At 40.2% G+C, this 13924-nt stretch overlaps 1 protein-coding gene across 1 annotated transcript in view; it reads right to left on the bottom strand.

The window, feature by feature from the left end:
- The window catches only part of NSRP1 (nuclear speckle splicing regulatory protein 1), a 65573-nt gene extending 54558 nt beyond the window's left edge, over positions 1–11015 (bottom strand). Inside the window, exons 1-2 of the mRNA XM_012449292.3 lie at positions 10930–11015; positions 9577–9670 (exon numbers count right to left, since the gene is read on the bottom strand). Of these exons, the coding sequence (XP_012304715.2) occupies positions 9577–9670; positions 10930–10949 (114 nt within the window). The 5' untranslated portion in view covers positions 10950–11015. The remainder of the gene's footprint in view (positions 1–9576; positions 9671–10929) is intronic.
- Between the last annotated feature and the right edge of the window lie 2909 nt (positions 11016–13924).

Raw genomic sequence — 13924 nt, 5'->3', positions numbered from 1 at the left:
TCACACCAGTGGTCCCAGCTACTCAGGAGGCCGAAGCTAAAAGATCATTCGAGCTGGGAAGCTCAAGCTGGGAAGCAGAGGTTGCAGTGAGCTGAAATCGCGCCACTGCACTCTAGCCTGGGCAACACAGCAAGACTCTGTTTCAAAAAATAAAAACGAACCTAGGCTAGATGGCCAGGTCCTAACTCATAGAGCTCATGTTCTATCTAGTACATGACAATGCATATATGTAAACAACTTAAAATGCAAGATTTTAAAAGCTAAGTGCTATAAGAAAGGTAAAGAGTGTCAGAAAAAGGAAGAGATTCTTTCCAGTGAGGAAAATCAAAGAAGGTATTTTGAAAGAAGTAGCTTTTGCACTGGGTTTTGAAGAATGGCTATAATTTGGACATTAAAAAAAAGCAGGGGACAAGACTTCCAGTGTAAAGAAAAGCAAAGCTGTGAAAATCTGCGAGCACGACAGTGTACTCTGTGTGGAGAAGCAGGAGAAAATGCTAATAAGCATATTAGGGGCAAAGCATAGAGAAGGTTTTCAAAGTCAACATTAGCAGTTTAGATTTTAAATATAATTCTGTTCAGGACTAACTGAGCAACAGTGATAATAACAGTGCTTTAGGAAGATCAATCTGGCAAGAATATCTGAAATAATTTGAGAGGAGATAGGTAATAAGGAAACTAGTTATGAAACAATTAAAATAATCCAAGAGAGGCCAGGCGTGGTGGCTCACGCCTGTAATCCCAGCAGTTTGGGAGGCCAAGGTGGGTGAATCATGAAGTCAGGAGATCAAGACCAACCTGGCTAACATGGTGAAACCCCATCTCTACTAAAACTACAAAAAATTAGCCAGGCATGGTAGTACATGCCTGTAGTCCTAGCTACTCAGGAGGCTGAGGCAGGAAAATCGCTTGAACGCAGGAGGTGGAGGTTACAGTGAGCCAAGATTACACCACTGCACTCCAGCCTGGGCGAGAGTGAGACTCAGTCTCAAAAATAATAATAATAATAATAATAATCCAAGAGAAAAGAATGAACATGGTGACAGTGAGACCAGAAAAGAGAGGATGGATTGGAAAAAAACCAGATTAAGTACATTACTATGACAGCAAAACCACTCACTTATGAATAGAGCACAGCATCAGAATATGCTTTCTTACTCATATGGTGTAAAAACTTTCACCCCCATACCATCTCTCCAACCTTGAAAAAAAATGGTAATTATTTCTAATATGTTCTGATAATCTAAAAAAGAGGATCTACTAGGCCGGGCGTGGTGGTTCATGCCTGCAATCCCAGCACTTTGGGAGGGAAGCAGGCGAATCCCTTGAGGCCAGGAGTTCAAGACCAGCCTGGCTAACATGGCGAAACCCCATTTCTACAAAAAATGAAACCCCATTTCTACAAAAAATATCGGCCTGGTGACACATGCCTGTGAGCTCAGCTACTTGGGAGGCTGAGGCACGAGAACTGCTTGAACCTGGGAGGTGGAGGCTGCAGTGAACTGAGATCATGCCACTGCACTTCAGCATGGGTGACAGAGCCAGACTCTGTCTCAAAAAATGGTAATTAAAAGGGATGGACTACCACTTTTCCACTAAACTAACCCTGGATACAAGCACAAAATGAAAACAATTCATGTGCTAGGGCTCCCTCTGCTGGACCACTAGAGAGAAAATCTGATCTTAAATTTTGGGATCTTAAATGCTTTGGCTGAATTGATGAAAAGGATAGGTTGGCTTCATAGCAGCTCCTTTCCAGGTGTATCAAATACTCTACTCAGAATAAGAAATTATCTTTCTTCTATACTTTCCACAGCACTAATAATTGTTGCTTAAATTGTTGACTAATTATGAAAGAGATTTTTATAGTCAAATCTCACAAATTTTTAAATCTTTTTTTTGAGAGAGTCTCGCCATCACCCAGGCTGCAGTGCAGTGGTGCAATCTCAGCTCACTGCAACCTCCACCTCCAGGGTTCAAACGATTCTCCTGCCTCGGCCTCCTGAGTAGCTGGGATAACAGGAGCCTGCCACCACGCCTGGCTAATTTTTGTATTTTTAGTACAGATGGGGTTTCACCATGTTGACCAGGCTGGTCTTGAACTCCTGACCTCAAGTGATCTGCCCGCCCCAGCCTCCCAAAGCGCTGGGATTATAGGCCTGAGCCACTGTGCCCGGTCCAATCTCACAAATATTTAAATATACTTAACTAAGAAATTTACTACTCAGTTAAAAAAACAAGCTGGAATTAATCGGATTGATTTTTTATAGGTAAGGAAATTTTTCTAAAGAATAGTTTTATATTCTGTTCACTAAGATGTAGCTCCTTTGTCTATTGGCTTTGACTGGGCTCCACCAATGTAAGGCAGAGACGGTATACTGGAAGGTAGGAGAACCTTTCTCTTTACCTAAGACTGAATCTTACAAATGCTTCTGCTCCTTCTAGTTAAGTCCAGTTCCCACCAGGTCACTCTGTTCCCCAGCCTCTAATACCCATCTCCTACTCGTATCCCTCTATACATCACTTTTTTTTTAAGTAGTAAGTTTGCTTCTTACTACTGCTAATCTCTGGACTGCCTCTTCATCCCCTTTTTGGCATCTCAAGTCTTCCATCACTTATGAAACCAATTCTCTGTATTAAAGTCCCACTACACGAAGGAGGAAAAGAGGAAGAGCAGTAAGGAAGGAAAAAGCTATTGCAAAATGGCCCAGGCCTATCTTTGCTTACTCTAATGTACCCACTGTCTAGCTACCACCGGCCTCATTTCACAATGGAACAGAAACAGCAGTAACATCAATAAACTCTCTAGATTACTTGTGTAAACCCATCCTTCTCAAACTGTGTACACTGTGGTCATTTCATGTTGCTTTGTTTTTCTCTTTCTTTTAGAGTCAGGATCTCTCTCTATTGTCCAGGCTGGAGTGCAGTGGCACAATCCTAGCTCACTGCAGCCTCGAACCTGGGCTAAAGCAATTTTCCCCATCTCAGCTTTCTGAGTACCTAAGGTTACCAGTGCGTGCCATCACACTTTTTTTTTTTTTTTAAATAGAGACGGAGTCTTGATGTTGCCCAGGCTTGACTTGAATTCCTAGCCTCAAGCATTTCTCCCACCTCAGCCTCCCAAAGTGCTTGAGGGTACAAGTATGAGTAACCATGCCTGGCCATGATGCTTTGCATTATAAAGTATGCCAGGATGCTTTAATGTGAAATGCAAAATAAGCATGTCCATTCTTTCTGTTGTATCCATAGTAAGTGATTTTTATAATTATTTGTGTATTAAACCACAAGGGTGCTAGACACTTTAATGGCAAATGGACGATGGACGATTTAATGGTAAAGTCTTCAACAAAATGTGCGGGACAACTGGAAATTCACATGCAAAAGAATGAAGCTGAACCCCCTACCTCTTATTATTAAAAAAAAAAAAAATTCAAAATGTATGAAAGACCTAAATTTAAGGACTAAAACAACAAAATTCTTAGACGAAAACAGTGTAAATCTTGTAACCTTGGATTAAGGAATGGTTTATTCGGTATGACACTAAAGCACTAGCAATAGCAGCAAAAAATGGACTTTCTCAAAACAACTTTTGTGCTTCAAAAGGTATTTTTAAGTGAAAAGACAACCCACAGAACAGGAGAATATCTTACAAACCATATATCTAATATACTAAAGGAACTCTTACAATCCATAATGACAACCCAATTTAAAAAGAGGCAAAGCCGGGCATGGTGGCTCACACCTGTAATCCCAGCACTTTGGGAGGCTGAGGCAGGCGGATCACAAGGTCAGAAGTTCGAGACCAGCCCAGCCAACACAGTGAAACCCCGTCTATACTAAAAATACAAGAATTACCTGGAAGTGGTGGCACACACCTGTAGTCCTAGCTACTCAGGAGGCTTAGGCAGGGGAATTGCTTGAACCGGGGAGACAGAGTTCGCAGTGAGCTGAGTTCAAGCCACTGCACTCCAGCCTGGGCTACAGAGAGAGACTCCATCTCAAAATAAACAAATTAATTAAATTAAATTAACTTAAATTAAATTAAAAGAGATAAATGTGGCTGGGAACAGTGGGTTGCACCTGCAGTCCCAGCATTTTGGGAAGCTGAGGTGGGAGATCACTTGAGGCCAAGTGTTCAAGACCAGCCTGGCCTATAGTGAGACCCCATTTCAATTAAAAACATTTTTAAAGAAAGGTATATGACATGAATATACATTTCTCCAAAAACTGAAAAATGTCCAACATCACTGGCCATAAGGGAAGTGCAAATCAAGTCCACAATAAGATACCACTATATACCTTCTATATAGCTACAATAAAAAGTAAGTGTTGGAGACGATGTGGAAGTGTCAAAACCCTCATACACTGCAGACAGGAATGCAAAACGATGCAGCCACTTTGAAAACAATCTGGCAGTTCCTCAAAAAATAAAACAAGGCCAGGTGCGGTGGCTCACATCTGTAATCCTAGCACTTTGGGAGGCCGAGGTGGGCAAATCGCCTGAGGTCAGTTCAAACTAGCCTGGCCAACAAGGTGAAACCCCGTTTCTACTAAAAATACAAAATTAACCAGGCATGGTGGCACATGCCTGTAATCCCAGTTACTCAGGAGGCTGAGGGGGAAGAATTGCTTGAAACAGGGAGGCAGAGGTTGCAGTGAGCCGAGATCACACCATTGCACTCCAGCCGGGGTGACAAGAATAAAACTCCGTCTCAAAAAATATATATAAATAAAACCAGAGTTATCAGAGGAATCAGAAATTCTATCCTTGGTATATATCCAACAGAAATGAAAACAGGTCCATACAGAAAATCTATACACAAATATTTATACCAGCATTATCTATAATTGCCAGAAATTGGGAAAAACCCAAATGCCTACCACTAATAAATAAATACGGTACATTCATACAATGGAATATTATTCAGTAATACAAAAAGAGTAGTGACACATGTTACAACCTGAGAACATCATGCTAAGTGAAAGAAGTCACACACAAAAGAAAGCCTATTGCATGATTCTGTTTATATGAAATGTGCAGAATAGGCAAACCTATAGCAACAGAAAGATTAGTGGTTGCCAGGGTTTAGGGGTGAGGAAAATGGGGAATGACTGTAACAGGTACACAGTTTCTTTCTGGGTGAGGAAAATGTTCTGAATAGTAGTGATGCCTGCACAACTCTGAAGAACCAGTGAACTGGGCCAGGCGCAGTAGCTCACGCCTATAATCCCAGCACTTTGGGAGGCTGAGGCAGGCGGATCGCTTGAGTCAGGAGTTCAAGACCAGACTGGCCAACATGGTGAAACCCCATCTCTACTAAAAAATACAAAAATTAGCTGGGCATGGTGGCTCATGCCTGTAATCCAGCTACTTGGGAGGCTGAGGTAGGAGAACTGCTTGAACCAGAACCTGGGAGGCGGAGGTTGCAGTGAGCCAAGATCACGCCACTGCACTCCAGTCTGGGCTAAAGAGCGAGACTCCACCTCAAAAAAAAAAAAAAAGTGAACTGTACACCCTAAAAGTATACATTATATGAATTATATTGCAGTAATTTTTTTTTAATGAGGGAAAATGACCAAAAAAAAAAAAAGATCTTGCATAAGAACTCATCTCTTTACCTTCCCACATATTCAATGTGGCTTCCAGGTCCTATTTATTTCTGTGGTATCTCTCATATTTTCCATTTACTCTCACTGACCTCAACCTGGTGTCTCACCTGAAAAAGACTTCTAACAAGTATTTTGAACCTTATCATTCATTTCTCCCATTCTTTGCTTTACAATTCAAGAGTTACCTTCCCAAGATAAAAGTGTGATATCACTGAATTACTCAAAAACTACCTAAAAATATAAAGTTGAAATTTTACATGAAAAATTTAAGGTACTCCACAATCTGGCCCAATCCTGTTACAATCTCATTTGCAACATTTTTTCCTATACACCCTCTTCTCCAGCCACATTATTCCACAAAAATGCCTTGTACTTGTATGCCATTCTGTATTTTTTTGCTGTTCTCTCCCAGCTGAAATTATCTCCACCTCTCTGTTTTTTTTCTGTGACAGAGTTTTGCTCTTGTTGCCCAAGCTGGAGTTCAATGGTGCTATCTTGGCTCATAGCAACCTCTGCCTCCCGGGTTCAAGTGATTCTCCTGTCTCAGCCTCCCGAGTAGCTGAGATTATAGGCATGTGCCACCATGCTCAGCTAATTTTGTATTTTTAGTGGAGACAGGGTTTCTCCATGTTGGTCGGGCTGGTCTCAAACTCCTGACCTCAGGTGATCGGCCTACCTGGGCCTCCCAAAGTGTTGGAATTACAAGCGTGAGCCACCACGCCTGGCCTCCACCTCTATTTTTGCCTACTGAAATCTAAACCAGCCTTGAAGGCTATTTAAATGCTTATTCCTGCCTAGATTCTCCTGCAACAAAGTAAATTATTTCATTCTCTACATTTCATTAATATTCTGTAGCTCTATTATTAAAACAAGGCAAGACAGAAGAAAGAAGAATATAGGTTTGGGGACCAGATAGGCCTGTGTTCAAATCCCAATCTTGCCACTTATTTTTAAGCCACATGGCCTTGAACAAATTACTAAACCCAAGCTTCAATTTTCTGACATGTAAAATGAGAGTAACCATATATCACAGAGTGATCTGGAAGATCAAATAAAGTTTAATGAGCACATAGGAATCCTCACTGTCTTAGTTTCCTTTCCAAATTTCAGTCTGCTTTATATTCATGTTTACATGTCTGTCTTCCTCACTAAACTAGACACTGGTTGAAAGCAACACTATATATGGTTCCCCAAAAAAACAGTTTAAGGGTACCACATAATAAAAAGCACATAGGCTACAGATGCAAAACTCATCAACTCTTAACCTATAGTAGGTATTATTTATTAACGAAACAACATAATTAAAAAATCAAAATTTGTAATTAGTAACTTCCTCAATATTCTATTTGAAAATATTGTAGTTGGCTACACATAAATGGAGATTTAACTAGTAACCTTGATTCATTTCTATGGTCTATTATTCTAAAATTTTATGAAGAAATTTTTTAAAAAATGGAAGAAAAACAAGTCACCGTTAAGGAGGAAAAATCCATTTTAAGAAAAATGTGATTCTACAACTACAAGATGGATCTGGCAATATACTGAGTGGAGTAAGTTAGATATAAAAGAGTACATCCTGTATGATTTCTTTTATATGAAACTCTGTAATAGGCAAAACTAATTTAGCAATAGAAATATGAGCACTTGTCTGGGACAGCAAGTGGGGAGATAGACTGACTCCAGGAGGGTATGGAAGACTTTTTGGGAGAGAGGGAAATTTTTTTTTTGTTTTTTGTTTTTTTGAGAGGGAAATGTTTAAATCTTGATTGGGGCATATACATTTCTCAAAAATCATCAACCTATATACTTAAAATCTGAGAATTTTATATGTAAATTATACCTCAATTTTTAAAAAGCATGAGCCATACAGAGTCAATGTCTTCAAAAGTAGCAAAGAAATACCAAATATGTTCAATTATCTACCTATGCTATTATATAATAAAAACTGAAAAACAGCCAGGCACAGTGGCTCATGCTTCTAATCCCAGCACTTTGGGAGGTAAAGTGGGTGAATCACCTGAAGTCAGGAGTTGGAGACAAGCCTGGCCAACATGGTGAAACCCTATCTCTACAAAAAATACAAAATATTAGCCAGGTGTGGTGGCAGGAATCCCAGCTACTTGGGAGGCTGAGGCAGGAGAATCGCTTGAACCCAGGAGACGGAGGTTCCAGTGAGCTGAGATTGCACCATTGCACTCCAGCCTGGGCAACAAGAACGGAACTCTGTCTCAAAAAAAAAAAAAAGAAGAAAAACTGAAAAACAAGCTATTCTTCTGCCAGACCAAACAAAGTACCAGCTTAACTGATGCAAAGTTCTTTGTTTTAAGAAACATGCCGGTTGAAGTGGCTCAGGCCTGTAATCTCAGCACTTTGGGAGGCCAAAGTCAGTGGATCACCTGAGGTCAGGAGTTCGAGACCAGCCTGGCCAACATGGTAAAATCCGGCTTCTACTAAAACTACCAAGAATTAGCCAGGTGTGGTTGCATGCCTATAATCCCAGCTACTTGGCAGGCTGACGCAGGAGAATCGCTTGAACCCTCGAGGCAGAGATTGCAGTGAGCTGAGTTTGCACTGCTGTACTTCAACCTGGGTGACAGAGGGAGACGGCATCTCAAAAAAGAAAAAAAAAAGTGGGGGCTGGGCACGATGGCTCATGCCTCTAATCCCAGCACTTTGGGAGGCCAAAGCCGGTGAATCACCTGAGGACAGGTTCAAGACCAGCCTGGCCAACATGGTGAAACTCCGTCTCTACTAAAAATACAAAAAATTAGCCAGGTGTGGTGGCAGGTGCTACTGGAGAGGCTGAAGCAGGAGACTCACTTGAACCTAGGAGGCAGAGGTTGCAGTGAGCCAGGATTGTGCCACTGCACTCCAGCCTAGGTAACAAGAGCAGAAATTCGGAAGAAAGAAAAAAAAAAAAAAGAAAAGAAAAGAAAAAAGAAAGAAAGAAAGATTAAAACATGGAGTATTAGAAAAGTACACATTTGCTGGGCACGGTGGCTCACGCCTATAATCCCAGCACTTTTGGGAGGCTGAGGCGGGCAGATCACCTGAGGTCAGGAATTCGAGACCGGCCTGGCCAAAAATTAGCCAGGCATGATGGCAGGTGCCTATAATCCCAGCTACTCTGGAGGCTGAGACAGAATTGCTTGAACCTGGAAGGCTGAGGTTGCAGTGAGTCGAGATTGCAACACTGCACTCCAACCTGGGCGACTGAGCAAGACTCCATCTCAAAAAAAAAAAAAAAAAAAAAAAAGCACACATTTAGGGTTGTTTCTGATATATAACTGTGGGTTTCACAGAAAAACACTGTTTTAGCCGGGCACGGTGGCTCACGCCTGTAATCCTAGCACTTTGGGAGGCTGAGGTGGGTGGATCACCTGAGGTCAGGAGTTCAAAACCAACCTGGTCAACATGGTGAAACCGCATCTTAAAAAAAAAAAAAAAAGAAAAGAAAAACACTGTTTAGGCTGCTAAAATAGAAAATTTTTATATTAGATGTTATTATAGTACTATCAAGGATAACTATTCACTACAATGATTAACTGAGAAATTACACTTAGCAGACACTGAATTAAAAAAGGTAGTGTCGTTAGGAACTGTTATATAGTGATCTTAGATCATGGTTAACAAATTAAAAACTGCTTTGCTAATAAAAATCTGTAGGAAATTGGTGACATCTTACCAACTCATAACTAAGGATCTTTACATCAACAATTTTGTTAAATCAATTTCAGTAGTCTGAAAAGACTGTGTGTTTGTTTAAAGGTAAAGTTCACAGCTTTTAGAGGGAAAAAAAAATATTTAAAAAATCGGTGGAGCTGCTTTCTTTAAACATTTCTTTTGATAATTCTGTAAATTATACTTCACTGTATTGACAAATAAAGGCAAAGATATCAGAGGCACAAGTTCAATTTTTAAAAAATTTACATTTCCAACAATGCATGAATAAAACATAGGTTTCCTTACCTCATCATCATCATCAGAATCATTCCCAAACACTGAAGGTTTTTGCAAAACAGGGTGCAACTGCTGTGTTTTCTTTGGCAAAATAAGCCCATACCTGCATATATATTTTTTGAAATAGAAATTAAACCGTTATGTTTAAATGTTAACAAATAATACATCTACTATCTCTTCCACATGAAGCTACCAAATCAAAACATATCATAAGCTTTATGAACACATTAACAGACTGATTCTGCTTCTCAGTGATCTCAAAATTCTAACATGCCATAAGATTCTATAATTATTACTCTAAGTGATCATTTGTGGACAGAGGCCAAACTCAAATACCATTTTTATCAAAGAAGAGAGGTAAATAAAAAGTTAAGAAATGTTTTAAGATGGCGAAGTGTAAAATAAAATAAAAAATAAAAAATAAAAAAGATGGCAAAGTGACAGTAACATTTAAAAAAAAATGTGTAGAGCAAAGCTTAGTTCATGTCCACTAAAGATTTTTAAATACTTTATAAATTATCCTTGTGGTCTAACAAGTCAAGAAAGTGGCTAGGTTTTTTTTTTCCCTACTGTGTACTTAAATAGTTTCTAAGAACTGACTGGATAGTGTAACTCACGAAAATTTTTAAAAGATTAACTGAGAATCCCAAGTAGCCATAGAGGCAAGTTCACTTTACACTTTATTAAGATCACGTGCTTAGCCTCGGGGCAGCTGAGAGAACCATCCCATGAGATTCAACTTCTTTAGTTTCTCACGTTTTGGCCTTTAAGATGCGGAGATCACGGGAGGCCGCATCAAAAGTAAGGGTTACACATCAAAAGTAAAACTTTCAAGTACGTACAGTATTTGTCTCTTTTGCGGCAACGTATACCCCAATGTCCTACATGCCTACCCTTTTTCTGTGGCTTCTCAGAACAATATTCCTAAAACGAGAAGGAAGGGCGGGAATCAGGACTTGAGCTTCTGCCAAGGAGAACAAGGCCCTCTAAGGAAGCCAGGAACTGTCTCTCTTCACACTGCCCCTGAGAGCATCCAAGCGGGGAGAAACTCAAGCGCGGGGTAGGAAGCAAGACTGAGGGGCCTCAGACCGAGCTTTTGGAAAATAGAAAAGTCTCGCTCTCTGCCCCTCAGCCTAACTTCCTTTATTTCCTCACAAGTTTCTCCCTCAAACTTCGGGCTTCCATCCTGGAAAATGTACGGGGGAGGGGATTCTATGTTCCTCAGGACTTCTCGTTTTTTCCCGTCTCTACCCCTGACGACACAGCCCCTTCACTTCCAGCGCATTTAAAACTCCTTGGCCAAAGACACGGTCGCCGTAGTTTCTCATCCCCCAGCCTGACCCTAACTCCCGGATCACTCACTGCCTGCCCGGAATCGCCATCTTGCTCCCGTGTCCGCTGAACGTGGCCAACGCCGCCGTGACGCTAACGCCGACGACGTCACATGAACTCTCGCGCGGCTTGAGGTGGCCCGGATCCTGCTTATCGGTTGGATCGGTAGTTTGAGTAACTTCAACGCTAAGGGGAATTGGATCCTGCGGTCTCTGTTTTGTTTCTGAGCCCACTGGCTGCCTTAAAATCTGTAGGAGAAAGGAGTGACAACGTTCTAGGCCAGTTGTTTGCAGAGTGTGATTCTGGGACCAGCGGCATCAGCATCACGGGAAATATTGTTAAAATGGCAAACTCTCGGGCCCCACCCCAAACCTGCCGAATCAGAAACTTTGGAGTGGGGCGAGCTATCTGAATTTTAACCAGCGGGTAATTCTGATACTCAAGAACCACTGCCTTGGCTATCGATATCCGCCCCCCGCCCCCTTTTCCAAGTGTTCAGTTTAACTGGTTCAGGATAATTAGGCGAAAAATGAAAATCCATGTGTTAATAATACCTTATGTAGGACCAAAATTAATAATACTGTTCACGGTGCCACTGGGTAGAGGAATCAAGATCATATATGATACTCTTTTTTTTTTTTTTTTTGAGACAGAGTCTCACTTTTGTCTCCCAGGCTGGAAAGTGCAATGGCACGATCTGGACTCACTGCAACCTCTGCCTCCCAGTTCAAGCGATTCTCCTGCCTCAGCCTTTCCAGTAGCTGGGATTACAGCTGCCCGCCACCATGCTTGACTAATTTTTGTATTTTTTAGTAGCAGTAGGGTTTCACCACGTTGGCCAGGCTGGTCTTGAACTCCTGACCTTAGGTGATCCGCCCGCCTCAGCCTCCCAAAGTGCTGGGATTACAGATGTGAGCCACAGTGCCCAGCCCATATGTGATATCTTTTTAAAAACTCTGACCTCATCTGTGCACTCATTCACTCTTGGTTCATTGCAGACCAGTCTCAGAGCAGCCAAAGAGATCAATGACTAAGAGAAGGATGTTGAAATCTCCTACTATAATTGTGAATTTACTTCTGCTTTCAATTCCATCAGTGTGTGTCATGTATTTTGAAGTTAGGTATGTAAACATTTAGGATTGTTATGTTCTCTTCCATTAACCTCTATGGTATTAAGACAAGAAGTGGCCCTCTTTATTCCTCTTTGTCTACTTGGTCTGCTATCAATATAACTAGCTTTCTTTTGTTTGATGCTAGCATAGTATATCTTTTTTAACCCATTTTAATCTATTTGTGTATTTATATTCAAATTGGATCACTTGTTGACAGCATATAGTTGGGTCTTGCTTTTTTATCTAGTCTGACAGTCTCTTACTTTTAATTTGGATGTTTAAAACATTTTCATTAAAGTGATTATGATTGCAGGCCGGACGAGGTGGCTCAGGCCTGTAGTCCCAGCACTTTGGGAGGTTGAGGCCAGCACGCACAACATAGCCAGACCCTCATCTCAAAAAAAAAAGAAGTGTGATTGGTATTTGTTTTCTATTTTTCCAAACTGTGATTCAGCTTATGATTCTCATGCTTTAGACTCCTTTGTTGGCTTATTGACCATACTTCTTTGCTTGTTATTTTTTTAAGCTGTTGCTTTAGGGTTTCTAATATATGTCTTTAACTTATCACCCTAAAGTCTACCTTAAAGTAAGAATCTACCACTTTGTGTATAATATAAGAAGCTTACAAAAATACACGTCCATTTCATCTTCTGGTTTTGTGCTGTTATCACAAATTTTACTTCTACCTATGTCATAAATGCACAATAAATTATTTTTGCTATAAAAAGTCGATTCATTTTTTAAAATATTTTCTTGAATAGGAAAAATATGTTTACCCACATATTTATCATTTCTGGTGTTTCCATGTCTATGTAAATTCAGATTTCTATCTAGTATGATATCTTTTAAAATCTTTAAAAAAAAGTTTGATTGAGCTATAATTCACATATTTATTCATTCACAATTCATTCATTTAAAATGTACAATTCAGTCGTGTTTAGTATAGTCAATGAGTTGTACTACACTCACCATAATCAATTTTAGATTTTTTTTTTTTAAACAGAGCATTGCTCTGTCACCCAGGCTGGAGTGCAGTGGTACATCTTGGCTCACGGCAACCTCCTGGGTTCAAGCGATTCTCCTGCCTCAGCCTCCCAGATAGCTGGGATTACAGGCATGCACCACCATGCTTAGCTAATTTTTGTATTTTTAGTAGAGATAGGGTTTCGCCATGTTGGCCAGGGTTGTCTCAGGTGATCCACCCACCTCAGCCTGCCAAAGTGTTAGGATTACAGGCATGAGCCACTGTGCCCAGCCAATTTTAGATTACTTTTAATAACCAACAAAGAAACCATGTGCCTATTATTCACTCCTATTTTCCTCCAAATCCCCCAGTCCTAGGTAACCATTTTATGTCTGTAGACTTGAAGTTCTATCAGTTTTGAGCTTATTTTGCAGCTCTGTTATTAGGTGTGTAAATGTTTAAGATTATAGTGTTTTCTTAATCAACTTTTCATTATGAAATAACCTTTATTATTATAATATTCTTTGCTCTGAAATCTACTTGCGTGATATTATAGCCACTCCAGTATTCTTTTGACATTAACTCTAGGGAAAGGAAAAGAATGTACAGGAATGGAAAATAATTATAATTTACAACATGGGTAAGCTCTAAGTAGCATACATAATCTTGATAATAGAAACACTGAATATTGATCTATTCTAATTTAAATTACCATGTAATAATATTGGGAAGGAGGGATGGAAAGTGTGTGTGTATGTATGCTGAGGAAGGAGCTAAACCTTTGTACTGTATACTGGGAGATTGATAGTGCCTAAATTAGAAAAGCAAAAGTAACCACACATGAGTGTTATTTAACAATCTAGGTGTAAATGTCAAAACCACAGCTAAAATAGGGGTTGGCAAACTTTTTCTGCAGTCAGATAGCAAATAGTTTAGCCCATGTGGCCCA

This window comes from Aotus nancymaae, unplaced genomic scaffold (genome assembly GCF_030222135.1).
Source record: "Aotus nancymaae isolate 86718 unplaced genomic scaffold, 86718_ANA_hifiasm-v0.15.2.pri h1tg000072l, whole genome shotgun sequence".
In the NCBI taxonomy this organism is placed as follows: Eukaryota; Metazoa; Chordata; class Mammalia; order Primates; family Aotidae; genus Aotus; species Aotus nancymaae.
The sequence above is the reverse complement of the archived record's forward strand: the minus strand, read 5'-3'. Positions and strand labels throughout refer to the sequence as shown.